Source organism: Pelodiscus sinensis, chromosome 15 (assembly GCF_052426305.1).
Source record: "Pelodiscus sinensis isolate ZL-2025 chromosome 15, ASM5242630v1, whole genome shotgun sequence".
In the NCBI taxonomy this organism is placed as follows: domain Eukaryota; kingdom Metazoa; phylum Chordata; order Testudines; family Trionychidae; genus Pelodiscus; species Pelodiscus sinensis.
In genome coordinates, this window is record NC_143066.1 from 24,416,968 (window position 1) to 24,438,961 (window position 21,994).

A 21,994-nucleotide genomic window follows, 5' to 3' on the forward strand; every position below is an offset into this window, starting at 1 on the left:
AACCCTGGAGCTGCAACAAATGAAAAAAAACACAGCAGCTTTGAAAGCTTCCCGCATGCTGTCTTTTTATTATACTTCAGTACAGATAGTCAATCTTTGAGGAATATAGGCTTTCACAGTGTCTATTTGAACCTCTGGTGATGGTAGGTTTTGTGGTGGTAGGTTTGTTGTAATACCTGTTATGTAGGATCTGTACTGAGGCAATCAACTCAGGCCTCTGAGGCTACGTCTACACTGCAGAGTTTTTGCGCAAAAACTCACAGAACATCTACACTGGAGGCTCATTTTTGCCCAAGAAAAAGTACAGTAGATCGTCAGAAGACAGGGCTTTTTACACAAGAGTTATTCCTCTTTCTACAAGGAATAAGCCGTTTTGCGCAAGAGCTCTTGCACAAAAAGGCACGTGCAGACAGACAACAGGGGTTTCTTGTGCAACAGGGGTTTTCTTGCGCAAGAAACCCCTATCAGAAAAAGCACAGATGCTCTGATGGCCATTCACAGAGTGGCCATCAGAGCTTTCTTGTGCAAGAGCATCCATGGCAGTGTGGACGCTGTCTTGCGCAAAAGCACATGGCAGTGTGGATACACTCTTGCGCAAGATGGCTGCAGTATAGATGTAGCTTGAATGTCCTTCAGATAGTAATGATTTTTATTTGCTATGGACCTGGGTTTATTTCAAATTGTTGACCTAACAATGAAAGGCTGTATAGCCTGTTATGAGACCTAAGCCACCTACGCTCTCATATGGTAAAAAAAGCATGCATGCATGTTTCAGGGAGGGAGGAAAAAACTTTGTATTTGAAGTTTAAAGTGTGTGCTTTTTCTATTTAAAACTATAAATTAGCAGATAATTATAATAAACAAGAACAGCCATAAAGTCACCATAATTTTAAGACAAACCTTCAAAAATCAAGGACATTTACATTTAAAGAACAGATCTGATAAATATGTTAAGTATACTGCAGAATAATATTATAATAATCCTCTCAATCTTCCATATCTGTCTGCTAGTTCCTAAATCTACTGGCATGTATCAGTTACAGAGACCCAGATTCCTCAGAATGCGCCTTACTATCTTGCATTATGAATGAGTTGCCTGCAAAATTTTGGTAAAAATGATTAAATATAGACTTCTTGCCAGGGAAGTGAGAGCTTTTTCAGAAAAATCCTTTCTTTTAACTTTTTCTCAGTTCCAAAATCACGAGCATGCTGTTGAAAAGCAAATTGTTGAAAAATAATTCTGAAACAGTTTGTTGTAGGTCTGGGATGGCAAATGATAAGTTTCACCCCAATTATAAATCCTTTAAAATTGGTTAATAATGGAAAAAGTGATTAGTAATAGAAACACTGCAACGTTTTTCAATTTTGATAAATTTGCTCCTTGTGACACGTAGGCAAGATACTTTACCCTTTTTCAAAAACATTTTGTACAGTTTGGATTAAATAAATCTCTAGCCAATAAGCTAAATTGATAGGATGAATTGACGTAAATTTTAACTGAACTCTTTCATACTTTCACACACATTATCCAAACACAACTAATAGAGAACATTCTGCTGATCTCATTTTTTCAGGACAATTATATATTTAATCCATTAAATAAGTGCACAGAAAGAAGTATTTAAATAACACTGTTGGTGTATCACAGTTTGGGAACATTGTAAATAGAATATTTGTAGAAGATGGTTGTGTACCTCATAGAAAATTTGGTTGATGATAAAAACAGATCTGACCTTAATGCATTCTCTTGAATGGTATATCAGTTTATTTAAATGTGTGCACTGTATTTTATCAGAGCAATTGAACTTTATCACCAACGAATACAGTGGTTGTTGACGGACAGCAGAAAGGTAATATTAACTTTTTAATATACTTTTAAAGGGGAACGTGCATATGATGTTAAGGGATAAACTAATTATTTAATGGTTGTCTAGAGTCTCTCCCAGAAATCTTTTTTGTATTTTCTCTATATTGTGAGTAACTATAGCACCATGGAGCAATGTTTTATCTTGTCAGTTGATTGGTGCTTCATGTAGGATATGTTTTGAGTGTCTTTCATATGTCTATTTTACTCTTTAAACATAGCCCCTTCCTTTCTCTATTACCTTTCTGACTGTTACCTCCATAGTTTATATAAACAGGGATTAAGGTATCAAGAGCTTCCAGAAAGCTAGCACCTATGACTGGCCTGATGGGGATGCTGTGGTATTGAGTAATCCTTCATTTTCTCAAGTAATAAACATGTAATCTTGGAGCAGAGTGCATGTTGCCCACTCAGAACCAGTGTTCCCTTTAAGCTGTGCACTTGTGTGGCCACTCAGTTTTAAATGCTGCCCACCTGAGTAAGTAAAGCAGCTACAGCTAGGTTTGTTTCTACTGAGGGGTGCACATTTGCACGTGTTTTGGTGCACATAACAAAATGTATTTTGCACATAGATGAAAAAGATTAGAGAGAACACTGCTCAGAACATAAACTAGAATTAAAAACTCCAGTCTCTCTCTCTTTGCTCTGCTATTGTCTTTTTTTTTTCAATGCTTAAAAGGTAACAGTGACAATAGATATGTAATCTTTTAAATAAAAAATTGCAGCATAAAGAAGTACATACTGTGTACTGATCTAACTTTAAATTTCAGTATTTAAATGAATATTCTATTTGTTTAGGTGTTTGGCCTTATAAAAGGGAACAAAGTTGGACTCCTGGTTGATGTTTCTGATACAAGTTGTGGACTTCATCTATTCCAGTTCCAGAAAGACCTTTTGGTAAATAATTCTGAAAGACACTCTGACTCTTAAAATATGTTAAATAAGACTCTCCGACTGCAAGGGGAGAAAGTAAGTGTAACAATCACTTGTTTATTCAAAGTATTAAAAGTTAATTTGCTGGAGATATAAAGATTTACCTTACTCATTTTTAAAGTATAAATTATTTGTTTAATATTCAAATTGACAATATCTGTTCTATTTTCTGCTTTTGAAGCTTTCTCTGTATATTTTTTCTTTATATACCAGTGAAGGTTACTTAAAATTCACTGGTATTTACTTCTTTGTTTATGTATGTACCATAAGTAAAAAAAACATTAAGACATTTGTTACACTTTTGCTCCAGTTGAGTAGAGCCTAGAATGCTCTAACTAAAATATAACCCTGGCAGAGAAGTCTACTTTTATCTGACATCCTATCATAGCTGCTTCATTCTTTTTCAGTTGTTTATATGATCACAGTTCGATAGGTGAACATGCACTTTCTGAATAAATAAATACCATTTCTTTCTCATTTGCTTGCCTATTAAAGGGAGCTGATGAAATTGACACAGTATGTATTTTCCTCATTTCCTGATTAAATGGGAATACCATATCAGGATGGTGCACAAGGACTAAATTAAGTTGCTGTATCTCTGTGTGCCAGACTAAAACTAAATGGCTGAGTCTAGACTGGCAAGTTTTTCCGCAAAATCATCTGCTTTTGCAGAAAAACTTGCCAGCTGTCTACACTGGCCGCTTGAATTTCCGCAAAAACACTGATGCTCTCATGTAACATTGTCAGTGCTTTTGTGGAAATACTATGCTGCTCCCGTTCGAGCAAAAGTCTTTTTCCGAAAAACTTTTGCGCAAAAGGGCCAGTGTAGACAGCAGAGATTTGTTTTCAACAAAAAAGCCCCAATCGCGAAAATGGTGATCGGGGCTTTTTTGCAGAAAAGCGCGTCTAGATTGGCCACGGACGCTTTTCTGCAAAAAGTGCTTTTGCAGAAAAGCGTCCTGCCAATCTAGACTTGCTTTTCCGAAAATGCTTTTAATGGAAAACTTTTCCGTTAAAAGCATTTCCGGAAAATCATGCCAGTGTAGACGTAGCCAATTTGTATCACTTCTGTTCTGACCCAAGTTTTCCTGCATGGTTGTCCAGAATGCTACAGTCTGGGCTGACTTTAGCACATAACAATGTTTTTTCTTGTACATGATAACTCCAGTAATAGCAGAGATGTTACTTACTCACATTTTTTATTAAGTGTCTAATAGATGAGCAGCTGTGCTATAAGAAGCAATTATATTTCCTCTCCTTTGGTGCTGAAATTTCATATTTGTGGGAGAATCCAACAAATGTCAATGTGCATGTGTAAGTATGTTTCTGAATTTATAACAGTCAGTTTTCAAACAGGGCCTTTTTTTATTAGGAGAAGTTTGGTGCTCATAATAAATTGTAGCTGTAGTTTTGTGTCTTCAGTGATTTGCCAGAAAAAAACACAAAAATGAATTGTGAGTGAAATGTAAGTGTCTGCTTATTCACACAGGTAAATCACACTGTTGATCTGAAACATCAACCAGATTGATGCTGAATAAGAAAGGCCATACTTTGCTTAAGTGTACAGTAACATTTTCTGTCTTTCCAGCCTACATGAAGCAAGACAGTGGGTTCAGGGGCTGCAACCCAGTGGAGGCTGCAATTTGCTGAAAGCTTTAAAGAAGGCCTTTACAATGAGGGAACTGAATTCATTGATTCTTATTGTAGGAAGCTGGTAGGTCCACTAATCTAAATTGGCAATAAACTTTAACTTGTGTAAAGAATTATAAGCTTCAGACATATACTTTCCATCTGACCGTATTATGCTAGGTTTCTTAATCTTTAAAGAGTCATTATTGGTATTTCCCTTTCTTCAGTTCTTCCCCCATTGAGTGTGTTCTATTTTTTATTTTAATTTTTATTACTTTCTAATTGTCTCTGTACCAATCTGAAAATAATTTTCCTTTCCAAATTTCTTCTGTTGTTGATCAATAGAATTCCTACTTCTAGTATTGTGTCAATAAAAATTCATCTCACCACTGAGGATTTCAGTAGGAAAGTGCAAGACTCTGGAATCATTAGTTAACTTTTGTAAAGTAGCATTTTGTGTTAATACTAATCTGATTTATTTGATCACAAGCAATTAAGCTGATGGAATGATTTAAAAAATAGAATCCATAATGCTTTGGCAGCATTCAGTGTTGATCTGAAACAAATTTGGACTTAAATTCTGCAGCCTGGTGTCAATTTTAAAGTTTGCATAATTGAAATGAATGAGTGAGGGCAAGAAAAAGATAGTATACAAAGTACTCTGGTGAGTGTCTAGTTAATCTATATGCACTATTTCTGCTATATTTACTTATTAAATTTATTTGAAAGATAGATTAAGAAGACAGTTAGCTTTGCTAACATGATATAAATCCAAAGGCTTTCAGATTTGGGAGGTCTGATTTATTGTGGTTTTTCAGTAGTCCCACAACAGCAGTAAAGAGTTTAACGAGAGCTCATGGCCTAGCTAGCCCAATCAACTGCTGTACCTGCAGCCAGTGCCAAACCTGGAGTTCAAAGAAGAGAGCCTAGCTCAGTTCAGACCTGATTGACCAAGGAGGATGGAACTCTGCCTTTCTGCCCAAAGGAAACTTTGCCTGCAGAGTTGCATAGAGTGAGGCCTGCTAGTCAGAGCAGCAGCCTGGAGGAGAAGTTAGATCAGTAGTTCTCAATCTATTTACCATTGTGAGCTGAATCCAATACTACCTGTATGATCCTGAGACTGTCACATGGACTGCAGCTGAGTTCTAATTGGGCCTCAGATTGAGAACCACTGAGTGTGATCTTATCGAATGAACCACACACAAGAAAGAGGTAGTTTGGCAACCAAGCCTAAATAAAGGGCATGGACACATGCTATGGGAACAATGGAAGATGGTCCAGTGTTGAATTGGACTTGATTTTCATTTAAGAACATTTGGAGCTAAGTCTCTCCAACCCCCGGCCCCCCACTTCCCCCGGAGGGATAGCACAGAAAGGACAATGAGCTAGTGAGCCAAAGCCCACCTCAGTGGAGCACCTGGAAGTACCCAGCCATGCCACTACACAAAATTAGTGTTATGGTTGCACCCTAATTTTCTGTTTTAAAGAGTGTGAATCTTAGTGTTTCCCCATTTTTTAAATTCTTTTTTTTCTAATTGTGCTGTGGAGAATTTGAATCAAAGGTCAGCCACTATTTCAATTGTGTGTGGAATGAGGATGGATTTTAGAAAATCTGAGGAAACTGGAATAGTGGAAAAGCCTAATTCTTTCCCCCATCCCCAACCCTATACGTACAGACCTATGTGCACACATAGTACACATGTTTCTCCCTGGTGCTGCTTGAACAGTAATATTGTGACATCAGCCACTCATTACTCACTCGCTTCAGTTTATTTGGGCTGCCTTGGTTAACTGTTTTACTTCAGACTCCCATAATATTTTTTCAATGAATAGTCACAGGGGGAGTTGTAAGGAAAGCAGGCTGAGTTTGGATAAGCTTCTGGTGTCCCCTTTGGCTGTGTACTGGTGAAAGTTGCACTATTTCTTCTCTTATTGCTTGTTCCTTTCCTCAAAAAAAGGTTACATGAAGATATAAAAGTCTGGCTCCTTTTCATGTAGATTATTTATCTGCTTCTTATAAACTGGAGACTATATTTTTTCTGATTTTTGTTACCTTTTTTAAAAGAGAAACATTGTAGCCCTAATCACAGTTAAGATAGTAATTTAGATCTTTTGGTAAAACTGAAGTTGCATTTAAAAAGTTATATTTGAATACAGTTTAATTAAACTACTTTCAATACATTAGTGTGGCACTGAGTGGTGAAATATAGAGCTTCACAAAGAAAAATGTTAATAAAAATTGGAGTCTGAGGTTAATTCACTAAAGTCAACCTATGTGAAAGTTCTTTATTAATTAAATAGCACATGTATAAAATATTTGATTTCTATTAAAAATTCAAAGTGAAAAACACCATTTAAGGTTGCTCTGATATATAAATTAAAATTCAATAAATACAAAAATACATAATTAACAAGATAATTAACAAGTCAAGCATTCTCAGACTAGGAAAAGCCAGAATGGGCGTTGCTCAGGCACACCTAATTTGCCCCTTTAGTGCATATGTATTATGATACAGTCTTTAGTTACGTATGGAAGTGAATACCAGTGGAAATTTTGTTATATGTGGCTTGCCCAGCACCACATAGAAACTTACAAACCAAGTAAATTTGATCAGTACAGAAATATGGAATCCTGTTAAACTATTTTAGGACTTGCTTTTCAGAGTAGATCCACACTCTAGGAACTGTTGAAAAGAGAGCAAATATACAAATGTATGATAAGTTACAAAATAGCCGGTAATCCTTTTTACCTAATGCTTAAATTACATTCCTGTGATTTGATATTTTTCCTCCATTCCTGCCACATGCACATCAACCTGAAAAGGTCATGCTGAAAAGCTGAAGTCATTGTTGATGTCTTTTTTCATCAGCCCTGATCAGTCTTTGGAAATATTGTCTGATTATATTCAGCAATGTACATTGGGAAGAAAGCTGCTGATACATACCATTACATATGAGTGTAGCAATCATGTTCCTCCTGTAAGTAATCATTTTTATGTGTCTTAATAATAATCTGTTATTTTATTTCTTTTGAGCTATATAAAGATGTTTTGTATATTCATGGGTTTACAGAAGTGTTACATTATGTTTTCAAAAATTTATTTGAAACCTCAAATCTCCAGTAGTGAGTTCTATAAACTAGTTTCCTTTTAGAAGGAAGAAGCTTAACTATGGCATTTTAATCCAGAGGTGAAGCCTATCTGTGACCAGTTTTGTCAGCTGTTATCAGTTTTTTCAAGCTATGTTAGTTTCTCAGGGTTTTTTTTCCTATTCCTAAATTTAACAAACTAGAAAAGATGATAGTATCTTAAAATTATTTACATTCCTTGCTACAGAGGGTGCTCCTCTGTTTGTTTTAGAGAACCAATTAGCATCAAGAAATCGTACACATTGTGATGCCCAAATCTTAAGTTATTGTTCTTCTCTTCATGAACATAGGCTGTTTTAAAGAACCTTGCAGAAGTTACTGGAAGCCGTTATCACTGCTATTCTTCAAAGAGTGAGGTAGGATTAGGCTAGAAGTACATAGGACAACTTTTTCTTTTGTTTATTTATGTATTTATTTTCATGCAATCACTCTTGGTGACATATGTTCTCATGCTTACATTAAACATGCATGTAAAGGCATTCTAGAATCGGGAACACTCTCAGATGCAGGAGACTTGTGCAGATAGACTCTGCATTTATTGCACTATAATTTAGTGATCCCCAGACTTGTCATCATCTTGCTCCTTTTTGTCCCTGTCTGCTTCATTCCTCCCACCCCCAGAGCCATAGCCAGGATTGGGCTGGGAGGGGATGGGGTAAGAGGGCCAAGGCTGAGGCTGGAGCCAGGAATTGAGCTCCACTTGGGCCTGAGAACAGGGGCTGATGGTGAGAGTTGGGCCAGGAGCAAGCCCTGGCCAGGCTATGGTGGGGATCAGAAGTGGGGGCCCAGGCCAGAACCATAGCAGAGCAGGGAGTGGGACTGGGTGGTGCTCTCTTCCTACCCCAAATGATAGTTGACCTGGCCCTCCTGTGCCCCCCAACTGTACTCTTTTACCTCCCTGGGGGGACACAGCCGTGCTGATTGGTGACCACTCGTCTAACTTCCAAGTAGCATAGAAGCTATGGGCTCTATAATTGAAGACTAATTCAAAGATTTCTTGTACACTAAATAATGAGCAACATTTTTGTAATCACTCTTATTAGATACAATTACATTTAACTCTGTTCTTCAAGGTAGAATCATTGGTAGTGCCCATAAAATAACCAGTATACTAGTTTCAGATGAGCTTGCATTTTGCCTGATGTTTTTCTGTGAAAAGTCATTGAGACAAGGTGGATGAACAATATCTTTTATTGGACCAATACTTGGTGGTGAGAGGACACAAACTTTCAAGACACAGAGCTCTTCTTCAGCTCCATGACTCTCAAAAGCTTCTCTCTCTCAAAAGTTGAGCCCAATAAGTTCTCAGCAAAAGTTGGCCTAATAAAAGATATTGCCTCACTCAACTTATCTCTCTACTATTCTGGGACTAACACAGCTACTACACTGAATACAACATAGGAATTGTGGGATCCTTTCAATCTTTTTTCCCCTTCTTGTTGCATAAACAGAATTATGTTAGTAGTGATGTTTGTCCACTGCTTCATGAGTCCCAGAGAGCTAAGAATATGCTCAGCAGCATCAAAGAAATTTTCCAGAGAAGGATTGGTGATTCAATTATTGGTAGAGTACAAGATGTAAGTACACTTTTTGCTTTGTTTTCAGATATTCACAGACATGCAAAATTCTGTATTAATTATCAGAATAGGGAAAACGTGCTATATTAAGAGATCGCAATGATAAATTTAAATGCTATTTACTGGCTATATTTGTAAGATCAGATAAATATTAACAAATGACACTGAACAGCTTTGAATGGATCCTAAGTGGATTCTAAAATACTTACTTTTTCCTGCTGCTCTTTATTTGGTATTTTTTTTTAATGTGAGGTATGTCCATAATGCACCCAAAACAAATGCTGGACTACCTAAAAATTAGCCTCATTCATTAACTTTTATTTCCATTTCCAACCTCCTCAGTCCCATACCTTGATTTGAGTTTCCCTGCCATCCCCACAGCAGGAGGCCGACAAGAGCAAATGCTCCTGTTTGCTTCCCTTACTCGTTGCAGGAGTACCAGCTACTAATGAGGGTGTCCTCTGAGTTCAATTTAGCAAGTCTTAACTAGATCTGCTAAATCAAATTCCGGAAGATCAATTGTGGCAGTATTGATCTCCTGCTTAGTGAAGAAGACATGGCCTAAGATAAAGAGAAACACTAACTGATAGAGCTCCTGATTGTATTTCTTTCTGTGGGTAATCCCCTAGAATAGAATTTTTGACACCATTTAACTCCTTCCTTTGAAAGGAGATAACTTTTGAGCATTTTATAGGTGTAATAAGTGCTGTGACAACATTAGGGCTCAGCAGCTCTGGCACATATTTCTGCCAGCTCTGTAATTACCAAGTAGAACCAAACCCATGCTGTAATGTCTTTAAGTGTCATGCTTCTCCAAACTAGTTCCAGAGTCAGTCCAGAAACTTGTTGTCCAGACAAGCTGCAGCAGGGAACCATCTGCATATTCTGTTCTCCATAAATTCTAGTGTGCTCTGTAAAATTAGGATATTTATCTATTAATTTATTCCAAAAAAGATATAGATATAGATAGGACAGTCACAACCAAAATTTTAGCCTGTCTTCCTAACATCTCCTTGTGGATATTCAGCAATCAGTTTAAGTTCAGTAGTCTGCAGTGGGGAATCCAGAATAGGATAGTGTAATATTGCAGGAGCCCTTATTCTGGATTAGGGCCTTGTAACCTATTGTTGAGCTTAATGACAGCTGAATATCCGCCAACAGATGTTGGAAAGACAGGCTGAGATTTTAGTTTGGACAGAAGGAGACAGTAGAAAGATAGCTCTGTGTGTAGTCTGCATCAAGATGATAGGTGCAGAGGTGTTTTGTGAATATGATTATCCAGAGATAAATTGTGGAGGGAGATGTGAAGAGGATCAAGAACAGAGTCCTATCAGACCGCCATAGAAAGTTGGAGAGGAAAGATGAGGAGGAGGAGACTTCAAATGAGACACTGAAAAAGCAACAGGAGAGTGCAGAGTCAAAAAAACTTAAGGGAGATAAAACTTCAAGAGAAGCATGGGTTGTAGGCAGCTGAGAGTTTGAGGAGAATGAGCATGAAGTATTGGTCCTGAATTTGGCCCAGAAGAGTTTACAAGAGACTTTGTTGAGAGCCTGTTTGGTGAAGTGCAAGAGACAGTAGCCAGACTGAAGAAGGTCCAGAATGGATTTAGAGGACAGGACCTCTGGAAGGCAGTTGCAGAGAATGCATTCAGTGAGTTGAGATGGAAAAAGGAAGGAGGGTTAGTTGGAGAGGCAAATGTGATCAGGGGAGATTGATGGGAGAAATTAATACATATTTCTGGTGCAAAAGGATAAACTCAACATAAATTAAACCGGAGCCTACTTCTATAATATAAATAAATGTGCAAAGACTGTGTTTAAGTGAAGGGATGTATTTTATTTACAAGAAAGCTGTGGTTTTTAATCATAAACATTTCTGATGTAGTGGTAAAGGAAACTCAGAATAGTTGAAAGGAAATCCTTTTTCAGCAGCAAGAGGAGAAGATATTAAGAAATGCGTTTAACAGTAATTTTTCAATGTATATAGAATGGTAACATTTTAATAAGCATACTAGGGCAAAACTCCCTTCTATGGAGAACAAATCCAGATGACTCCCTGTTGTAGTAGAGTTGCCCACCAGGCACACTCATGTTTGGGCTGCATTTGGATTATTGTGAAGAAGCATGACTTTTTACACTACTACACAGTGAAGGGCACCACTTTTGTTTCTTTTATAATTCCGTACGACCATTGATAGTTTTGGAGTTGTTAAAAAGATATATAACAGTAATTGAGCCCTACTGCTTCAGTAATAATGTGCAATCCCATTGAAGTTCAAAGATTTGCATTGTGCCTTTCACAATGAATGCAGTGGAATGCTGTTCTCCAAAAGCTATTTTCGAAGGGCTCATTGGAAATGCTTATGTTCAAAATATTTCTACAGCTTTCTGTCAGTTGTTAGTTATCTTTGGAAATGGTACCTCACATTTTAGCATATATAAAATTGCTATGGCAAAATGATCTTGATACATTAGAGAACTGGTCTCTGGTCAACAAGATTAAAATCAGCAAAGACAAGTACTATATTTTGGAAGGATAGTACACAACTACAAAATGGGTGAAAACTGGTTCTGTAGTAGTATTGCTGAAAAGGATCTGGGGGTTATCGTGGATTACAAATTGAACATGAGCCAACAACATGATGCAGTTATTTTTTAGTCCACTAACAGAAGCATTGTGTGTAAGACATGAGAAATAAATGCACCACTTGCACTGATGAAGCCAGAGTACAAGTGGTGCATTTATCTCTCTAGAGTATTGTGTTCAGTTGTGGGCACCACACTTCAAGAAAGTTGTAGACAAATTAAAGAGTATCCAGAAAAGAGCAACAAAAATAATAAAATATTTAGAAAGCATTACTTATGAGGAAAAATTTAAAAAGCTAGACCTATTTTTAGTCTCATGGAAGAAAGACTGAAAAGAAATAAGAAGGTTTATAGAGGACAGTGATCATATGTTGATATTTACATAAAGCATTTTAAAAATCTGTCCAGATTTCCACAGAATTTACCATGTTGACACCTGCTAGTGGCCTACCCAAACCTCCAAAGCATGAAGGACCTCTTGTTATACAAGTTCCAAGCTTCCTGGCCAAAACCTCTGGTGGCTGGTTAAAGACAAATGGATTAAAAGGTATTGCGTATGAAAAGCTTAATATGGTATTAATCAAGGATTACAAAATACAATGTATATTTCATTTATCATTTTCCTTGCTTGCTATAGCCAAGAAGTTAAGCCTTTATCAAGTTTTGGCTCCTAACGCTTTTTCACCTGTGGAAGAATTTGTGCCTATTCTACAGAAAACAGTGTCATCAACTCTGCATGAGGTATATAATTGAGACCTATTCCTTCTCCTTCATTTTCCTTTATTTATTACACAGGATAGCAATTACTCATTTTATTGAATATTAACTTTTTTTTAACCTGAAGCTCTTTAAACAGCTATACCAGGTCAGAACAAAAGTCCATCTAGCCCAGTATCTTATCTTCTGACAATGGTTGCTGCCAGGTGCCCTAGAGGGAATGAATAGAAGAGGTAGACCTCAAGTGATTCATTCCCTGTTGTTCATTCCCAGCTTCTGGCAAACAGAGTCTAGGGACACCATCTTTGCTTGTCTTGGCTACTAGCAAATGATGGGCCTATCATCTATGAATTTAGCTGTTTCTTTTTTTAAACTCTGTTATAGTCATGAACTTCACAACATCCTCTGGAAAAGAGTTCCACAGGTTGACTGTGCATTGTATGAAGAAATACTTCTTTTTATTTGTTTTAAATCTGCCTATTCATTTTATTTGGTGACCCCTTATCTCGTGTTATGAAAAGAAATAAATAGCACTTCCTTATCTACTTTTTCTACACTAATTATGATATTATAGACCTCAGTCATATCCCCCTTACTTGTCTCTTTCCTCACTAGAGCCCAGTTTATTAGTCAAGTGCTCTGAGCTTTTTAAATATCCTTAGGTAAAACCATTAACTGAAAAGTCAGCCTGGTATTTGAGTTATGCCTGTAATTCTTCAAGAAAATATTTAATATGCTTGTACAGTATTGCTGTGCTGATGCACCAGGCTGTTTCACAGACAAGTAAGATAAGTAACCACAATTTACTGATTCAGATTTTCAAAGTAGCACAGATGATTTAGCCATGTTTGGTAATTTTCCAAATCTCAGACATTGCATTGTGGGTTGAGTTAAAGTAGTTGGCTGAACCAGTGTAACTGCAGTGTTTGCAACTTCCTGTATAGACTTCCCAACACATAATTGTAGCTGTACTGATTCATCTGGATCTTAGCTAGAGACCTAATCCAGGGCGATGCAACCAACACTTATAAATACCTGGTAGGCTGTTATTGTGAGGACAAGTTATTATACATGTATTGCACGCAAATTGTTACAAACGATATCTTTCCAAAACAGCCTCCATATATTCCCATTGGGATACATGCCCTCAGCAATACCTACTTTTTCCATCATTGTGACTATACAGAGCCAATGTTCCTGAACTACTGTTAATATTACTACGAAACTCCCTTTGAAATATTTTTTCCATCTAGTTGACTTGGAGCTTGGGTACTGACCCAAAACCTTGTGGCTGAGATTAATCAGTTAGGAGAAAATGAAGTGGCTATCTTTGCATTGCAGCAGGCCATCCTCCATATGTGGGGATGGAAGAGAAGGGGATATCAATCTGGTAGTAAAATCAGAAATACATAATTAAAAATACCCATAAAACTATTAGAATGCAATTCTTTGAGTGTTTGCTCATGTCCATTCAACATAGATGACGGAGCCAGTACCCCCTATGGATACTGCTAAGGAAAAATCTTCTGGCACTGATGCATGTGGCAAGCACACACATCTACATTCAATGGCCGTGAGCAACACATCCTGAAGAAAATTAATAATGAAAACAGAAAACTTTTTCTAAGATTTCTGTAAAAGTGATCATGAATACAAAAACACTACATCTTCCTGCACCATTTATACATCTGTGCAGCATACCAATATAGCTGCACCTGTGCAAAGCCCTAATCTAGACATGATTGCACAATTACAAATCACTAGGTCCCTGTAAAATCCACGGATATCGGTTTAATTGATACAGATAATCATGGAATCTGGAACATTTTTGCGGATAGTTGATCGGAAGCAAATACAACCATGCAGGGCTCTATTAGCTGACAGTGCCTAAGCCATGACATCCAGCTCTGGCAGTCAGGGGAGCTTAGCACAGTCAGAGTCAGCAGCCAATGGCTGGGGCTGGGCAGCCGGCTGAAGTCAGGGATGTCCATCACCCACTTGCCACATCTCTTCCTGTCCAGAAGCTCAGGCTTCTCTGGCAATGCCAGAATTCCCATCATATCCTGGCCCAGCTGCACTAGCTGCACTCGCAGGCCCATCCTGCTGGCTCCTAGGTAGTAGGACCCGCTCTGGCCCCGGGGCCTAGAATGGTCGGGGTCCTGGCACCTCACCCCTGTGCCCCACTGTGATTCATTATGCTGTTCTGCTGTCATGTGCCATTGCTCAGTAGGCCCTAGGAACACAACATGATGCGATGCTCCTTCTTCCCAGTTCCACCGTCATGCTGCCCTTTTTCCTTGAGACCCTGCCCCTGTGTTTCCTCTTACCCCCAGCCCCCATCCTTCGCACTGCCTCTTCCCTGAAAGACCCTGTTCCCACACTCACTCCTTTGCTTCCATCACCAACCCTTCCCCCTTTGTGAGACGGTTGCTATTGCAAGTTCAAAAATAGATGCAGATGCAGGTAAAAAAGATGGCTAGCAGATCATGGGTCAGATTGTGGGTTCATCCCTAGCCAATTCAGATCAGATATGGATCCACATTTTTGTATGCACACAGGCCTCTTTTTATACTGTTACAAACACATTTACACTAGGTGTTAGTATCGGATCAATTTCATTGGAATAATATCGGTACAAAGCCCCCAAACGCTAGTTAAGTGAGCACTATCCGCTCTGAATGAGGCACAGGTCCTGTGAAAAAACATAGCATGTGACTTATAATTAAAAAACGTATCATAATGTACATGTGCACAGGGTGAAATTGAAGTTCTTCTTCAAGTGATGTTCCCATGGATACTCCGCAGACTGGAGCTTTTCAAAGCAGTTGTCAGTTGGGCTGTGCAAGCATGAAAGATGCTTTGTGGCGTTCACACCTTAGCCCCTCACAGGCGCAGCCCAACCTTCCCTTGGTTCCTTGCTAACTGCCCTCAGTTGCGGATGGAGCTCAGTCTCTCGTCTCAGGGTACTTTAGTCAGCATATTAGTTTACACTCGTTTTCTAAATAGTTACCATTGTTTTAGTTGTTAGTGTTATAGTTAGTGTTAGTTATAGTTGTTCTTTCATGTTTTAGTTATAAAAAAAAAAAAGAAGTGGGACCAACTCCAGTAGCACAGGAGGCCACAGGAACCTTTCCCAACCCTCCCTTCTCTCCATTCCCTCAAAGAGAAAGAGAAGAATAAAGAACAACAAAGGAGAAAGTAGAAGAGGGAGAGTCCAGAAAGCCCTACACAGCGAAAGACCCGCGGATGGTATGCTGGGTTCACTGGGGTTTAAGAAATGTGAGACGTGTCATGACCCCATGCCAGTCTCGGATGGTCTTTCATCCTGCATTTGATGTCTGGAGGAAACTCATATCCCCCAGAAGTGTGACCATTTCTGCAGCCTAACAGCCAGGGCGAGAAAGGACAGGGAGTTGTGCCTTGGAATGATTTTGTTCAACAAGGCGGTGCAGCCTTCAGAGCCCCAACTGCGATCTCAGCTCCAGCCTGGAACATCAAAGAAAAGGGCTGGCTCAGCCATGTCAAAAAAGTCCTCTTAAAGGAAGGTTTCTCTGGCGCAATCTCTCCCTTCTACTCTGTCTCCCAGAATTAGTAAGGGAGACAAACCTGACTTTTCTGATACAGCAGTGGCGCAGTCTTCCGCCGGCACTGTTTCATCATCTCAGGAACCAGCCTCGGTGCCGACTCGGGCATCCTGGGCACTGGCCAGATCGTACAGATCAACTCCGGCACCAGCACCGACAAAATCAGAGGATCCAGCTCTAGATGCTTCACCAACCAACAACTCTTTGTCAATCAACGAGGCAGTGATTCCTGCTGACGCATGTCCAGCAGATAACTTGAAGCAATTTCAAGAACTTTTGAAAAGGGTGGCAACAAGCCATGAGGTCCCTCTCCAAGATGTGCAGCACCAATTCCTTAAAATCCTTCAAAATCCATGGGAAAATCGCCCTGCCCATTGATGAGGCAATAATGGCGGTATCGGATGAACTCTGGCAAACCCCTGCCTCCAGCCAACCAACCTGTAAGAGGGTGGACAGGAAGTATTTCATGCCTGTCAAGGACATGGACTTTCTGTTCTCCCACCCGCAGCCAAATTCACTCATCATGAAAGCTACATAGCACCGATCTAAGCTCCCACAATTCTGGGCCATGGCCAACGATAAAGACCATAAAAAGTTGGACCTTTTGGGCAGGAAAATATACTCTTCCACCAAATTGCAGCTGAGGATTGCAAATTACTCAGACTTCCTAGCAAATCATGACTTTGACAACTATTCTAAATTGGGGGAACTCATGGAGCACCTTCTGGACACCAAAAGGCCAATCTTGAGAGCTATTATTCCAGAGGGCTATATCATTGCCTGCACAGCACTACAATCATCACTTTGAAATGGTCACAAAGAGGGTTACTGTAAATTTACAACAAGCCAGGACACTGCTGCAAGGGAAACCACAATCACGGTCATGATGCCCAAGGCATCATGGTAGCAGACCTTGGGGTTACCCAGAAAGCTACAATTTAAAGTGAAAGACCTGCCTTTTGACAAGCAGAAGCTATTTGCCACCAAGACAGACAAAGTCCTACACACCAGCCACTGCTCTGAGTTGATCAGTGTTTAGCTAACATCTATAAGGAGAAGAAAGGAAAGAATAGGCCCAACCTGAACTGAACTTGAGCAGACTGCCACATCTAGAAACCAACAAGGACAAATTAGTAAAAGACCAATTTATTGATATTCAGGTGAACTTGGACTTGCAAATCAACATCAATGAGAAGAGACCACAGATACTTCATGAGGCAGAGAAATTTGCTCCAGACCTTGAATCTTTCCTTACACCAGTCCAGGAGGAAATAAATCTTTTTCTAGTTTAGGAAACTGACCATAATGAGCCCTATAAGTGCACATCTATATCTAAGCATGCATGATGAATGGGCGGGGAGGGGCTTCTAGTTTGGTTCATGACATTTGTAACAGTTTGAAAGACTGGTTTGTAAAATGAGTAAGAGTGACAATAAATCCAGTTAAAATTAGAGGGAGAGGATGGGAAATGGTCACAAAGAGGATTACTGTAAATGTACAACAGGCCAGGATAGTCACAAAATATAGTGAAGATTCCTATTGCCATTCAGTAAATTGGGTGACATCATAATGAAGGGGGAAATCAGAATGTACAAGATGTAGCCTCATATTTTTTTCCTTCAGATCTGAGCAGTTAACCAATAATAGGAATATGGCTACTGAATATGTAATAGGAACAAAAGAATTGTGAGCATGGTGTCAAGTATCAGAGGGGTAGCCGTGTTAGTCTGAATCTGCAAAAGCGATGAGGAGTCCTGTGGCACCTTATAGACTAACTGAAGTGTAGGAGCATAAGCTTTCGTGGGCAAAGACCCACTTCATCAGATGCATCTGACGAAGTGGGTCTTTGCCCACGAAAGCTTATGCTCCTACACTTCAGTTAGTCCATAAGGTGCCACAGGACTCCTCGTCGCTTGTGAGCATGGGCTCAAATATAAGGTATGAAACCACGTATGTTGAAAATGCTAGGCAACATTATTCAGCAAGTTGTTTTAAGTCCCAGGTTAAAACCATAATATCAGCAATATGCTGTCTAATTTTTTAGCAAAAGAAAAATAGGGACTTCTATTGAGACCCAGGGTTTTGTGGGAATTTTTACTGTCCAAAACTTTTTGTGAATTTGAAGCATGAATGGATTCCTAATCATTTACTGAATGTTTCTGACAAACTGAAAAAGAAAATCAAGCAGTAAGCTCCCTGGTGTTCCTGCTGTACTGAAAAGTTACAATGTAACTGCTGTACAAGAGATACATTGTGGAGCCTAAAACCTAATGTGTTAACATACAGAGAAGATCTTTAAAGACAATGGAGATGTGTTCTGTGTAAAGCCAAAGTTACGCTTGACAGTGGCCACTGTACAGCAGGTACACAACAAAGATCTCAAGGGAACATCTGAACTCTCACAGTTTGAAGGCAGGCATAGTAAGGAGCCTGCCAGGGCATGATCCTGTGGGTGGGAAGGGGGATAGTGGGGGCAGGGCTGTGGTTCATGTAGCTTCCCTCCTCTGGGTCCACCACATTCTGCTTCTCAGGAGAGCGCTACTGTGCTATTTTCCCAGAAGCCTGCAGGGAAGAGGGCAGAAGGGAGGGAGGAGGTGCCAGAGGTTGAAGCCATGGTAGCAGCAGAGGCAGCTGCTAATAGCTTCTCCTCTTCTTTCATCCAGGTTGCCATGCAAGATAGCAGACTTTTCCAAATCAGACAGAGTGATAGGGAGCTGATGCTGAGTGAATGTGGCCATAAACCTGGGCCTTATGCTGCATTGCTGTGTGCTACAGTGCCACCAGACCACTTATTGTTGCCTTGGCATGAGAAGGTGTCCTATCATGGAGGCTGGTCTCCCCAGAAACCTTGTGAGAAGGATCAGAGTTCCTATCTGAGAGCTTCATGGAGATGTGCAGAAAATTCCCGCTCTATCTCCAGATATGTTAACATGTTGTTCTAGGTTCCTCGCACTATGTAGGCACAAAGTACACCACATATCACACCTAATTGCCTTAACTTGTAGCAAGAAAAAATTTAGGCTCATATTTTTTTAGTACACTCCCGCACTTCATCTAGCAATAGTTGGCGTCCTGTAGCTGAGCCTCCCAGGTCAATGCAAGAACCTCAACAGCATGGTCTTTGTGAATCCAAATAGGATGGACAGATCATCATCATCTGTATGAACGTGTATTTGCATATTTGACAATTTCTTTGACCTCCCCACATGTGGCAGTTAATCCTATAATACCAGCTACAGCTGATGATTTTATGACTCTCCTGTTAATATACCTAAGTATAATATTAGCTTCTTTCACAACTGCATCACATTGTTGACTCTCATTCAGCTTGTGATCCACCTCCAGAACTTTTTGAGCAGTACTACTATCAAGCCAGTTACTCTCTATTTTGCAGTTTTGCATCAAATTTTTTCTTCGTATGTGAAGTACTTTTTTGCTTGTCTTTATTGAAATTTATCTTCATTCAAACCAATTTTCCAATTTCTCAAGGTCATTTTGAATGTTTGCAATCCTTCCCAGCTTGTAGCATTTCTACTGTGCTGTCTGAGCGCCAAAGGTAGTTTACTTGCATATGAGAGGGGTGCACTAGTTACTTTTTCATTCTCCCATATTCTGTAAACCTCCTTGTCATTGTCTGTTAGCTTCCTGATTACAGGAGTCGATTGAGGATAGAGATAGGGCATTTTCAGTGAGGGGCTATTAGCTCTGGAGCTTCAGTTGAACTAATTTTTTGTATTGTTTTTACACTTGGATGACACTGTAAAACTAATTCTCCAAAATGATTTTAGGGGTTTATTGTTTTTTGGAGTGTGTGTGGAGGGCAGGGGGGGAGGAAAATTGGTTGATTGGCTTAGCTTTTTTGTGGGGAGGTGAAAGGGATTGTCTCCTTGCATGAATATAGTCAGAATACATATCCAAATCTCTCTGCAATGTTCATATTATCTGAAGTCATTGTACACTGATGGAAAAATACGTTAAAGTATTTGTTTTCAATTATGTAGCATTGCTGGCACAGATAACACTATTCCTAGTTGTGTGACTCTAAATACCGGTAACTCTCTGTACTGGCCTTGTGAGATTTAGCTTGTTTGTGTGGTAAGATGAAAGCCCAAAACATAAGCCAATGCAGCTTGCACTTCATTGGAGTTGTATACTCTTACAGGAGTACTTTGCAGCATTGACCCCAAATAAATATTTTTTTCAAGTATAATGCCTCATTGTGTGACCTTCTCAGAAAGTTTTGTCTTATATAGAACTTCCAGTCCAAAGAAGTCTGATAGCTTTTTTTATATGAAATAGTAGCATTTATTTGAAATCAGTACAACTTTAAATATCCTTCTGTGTTCTGCCTCTTATGTTCACAGAATCAAATTAAAATCTGCTGTAAGCAGGTGAAACTCCACAGACTTAGTGTTTTCTTATATTTATGGATTTAAGCCAGGCACATAATGTCATTAACTATACTCTGTGTATTTTTCTTCATTAAACATGACATTCTTTCCATAGACATTATGTAACTTACAACATAAATGTCACTTTAAACAGATGAGTGTTTTCTCATCCTTTCAGAAAGCAATGATGCAGTTTGAATGGCATGATGGGACTGTGAAAAACGTTCATGTGGATCCACCAATATTATATGACTATCAGGTGAGTTATTGTATTTGTTTGCTTGGTCCTGCTATCCAGGACTACATGCACACCTAATTATTCCAACATAGGTTATTGTCTACACTTGCCATTTAAAGCAGAAAAAGTTCCTTTTTTGCATACAAACCATTTGGCAGTGTCTACACTTACCAATGAGTTTTTGCAGTGAAATTCAGAAGTTTCATCCCAAAAAGAAAACCATCTCCTCAAGAGGTGTACAGCTCTTACCTGTGATGCTTTTGCAGTGATGTGCAAGTGAAGGCATTCTCCAACTATTTATAAAGCTTTTAGCCTCTTTAGGATGTCCCACAGTGTCTAGGTGACCACTGTAACCAGCACCTCTGCTGCTTTCATGCCAGGTAAACAGATGTCCGGTCCTACCCCTCCAAAGCACTGGGAAGTTTGAAATTCTCTTTCCTTTTTTCTTGACAAGTGCTCACTTATCATCTGGTCAGGTGATAATGCCTGCTCCCCTTCAGGCAGTAATTCTGAGCTACTATTTAGGGAGAGGGGCTATGCAGCAACCCAGGATGCCCTGCAACACCACAAGAGCTGCATTGTGGGATAGTTGCCCTTAGGGTACTCCTCTCCTCAGTGATGGAAGTGCTGAAAATGTAAACACTCTGATGCCTGTGATAGTAAATGAATGCACAAATCAATGCTTTTCTTTTACTGGTTCCCTATCACCAGTGAAACTGACAGTGGAAAAATGCAGCCTCAGTCATTATCTGCTTTGAGGAGAGCCCAGCAACAGAGAGGGTTCACGGGCACAATTGATTACAAGATGAGATGCTGACAGCTGTTATTGAATGTATATATGCAGCATACAGGACCCAGTAACCTGCAGATATATGAACAGATTCATCTAACAATGAAGGATTCTAAGCAAGGGGAACAGGTCTGTGAGAAACACTGCTGGACTAGTGCCAAACATATTCTATGGTCCAGCAGCAAGTTACTGTGAACACATAGTAATTATTTCATCCTATTCTGTTGTTCTGTGTGTCTTATAAACACACACATTGTACAGTGTTAAAGTGTAGTAACTCCTAAACTCTCACTAACACAACCCTCTCCTATAATTTCATACCTTAATTACAAGGTGTAAGCATGCTTTCATGTGTTACAACTGAGAACACCAAGTTCAGGTCACACTGCTGAGAAATAGGGCAAATATACCAAAATTGCTATTGATTATTCTTCCATAAGGTATACAAAGCCAGCCACAAAAGTGAACTTCTGTCTCACCACACTGGCTAACAAAAAGTCATAAAAGTATTTTCCCAAAGCATTCCAATTTTTTGTA

At 39.2% G+C, this 21,994-nt stretch overlaps 1 protein-coding gene across 8 annotated transcripts in view; it reads left to right on the forward strand.

The window, feature by feature from the left end:
- Positions 1 to 21,994, forward strand: part of VWA3A (von Willebrand factor A domain containing 3A) — a 71,011-nt gene that overhangs the window by 6,727 nt on the left and 42,290 nt on the right. For 6 of the 8 annotated variants that reach the window (XR_012896157.2, XM_089782308.1, XM_025185046.3 and 3 more), the window contains 10 exons: positions 1,796 to 1,850; positions 2,663 to 2,761; positions 4,005 to 4,111; positions 4,386 to 4,511; positions 7,297 to 7,405; positions 7,865 to 7,930; positions 9,026 to 9,151; positions 12,146 to 12,284; positions 12,375 to 12,478; positions 20,608 to 20,688. Coding sequence is in view for 7 of the 8 variants with exons in the window: in XM_089782308.1 (XP_089638434.1) it covers positions 1,796 to 1,850; positions 2,663 to 2,761; positions 4,005 to 4,111; positions 4,386 to 4,511; positions 7,297 to 7,405; positions 7,865 to 7,930; positions 9,026 to 9,151; positions 12,146 to 12,284; positions 12,375 to 12,478; positions 20,608 to 20,688 (1,012 nt within the window). In the remaining variant the exon portion in view is untranslated. Of the gene's footprint in view, positions 1 to 1,795; positions 1,851 to 2,662; positions 2,834 to 4,004; positions 4,112 to 4,385; positions 4,512 to 7,296; positions 7,406 to 7,864; positions 7,931 to 9,025; positions 9,152 to 12,145; positions 12,285 to 12,374; positions 12,479 to 20,607; positions 20,689 to 21,994 lie in introns of those variants that run through there. The other 2 variants (XM_075899446.2, XM_075899445.2) reach the window with 2 other exon arrangements.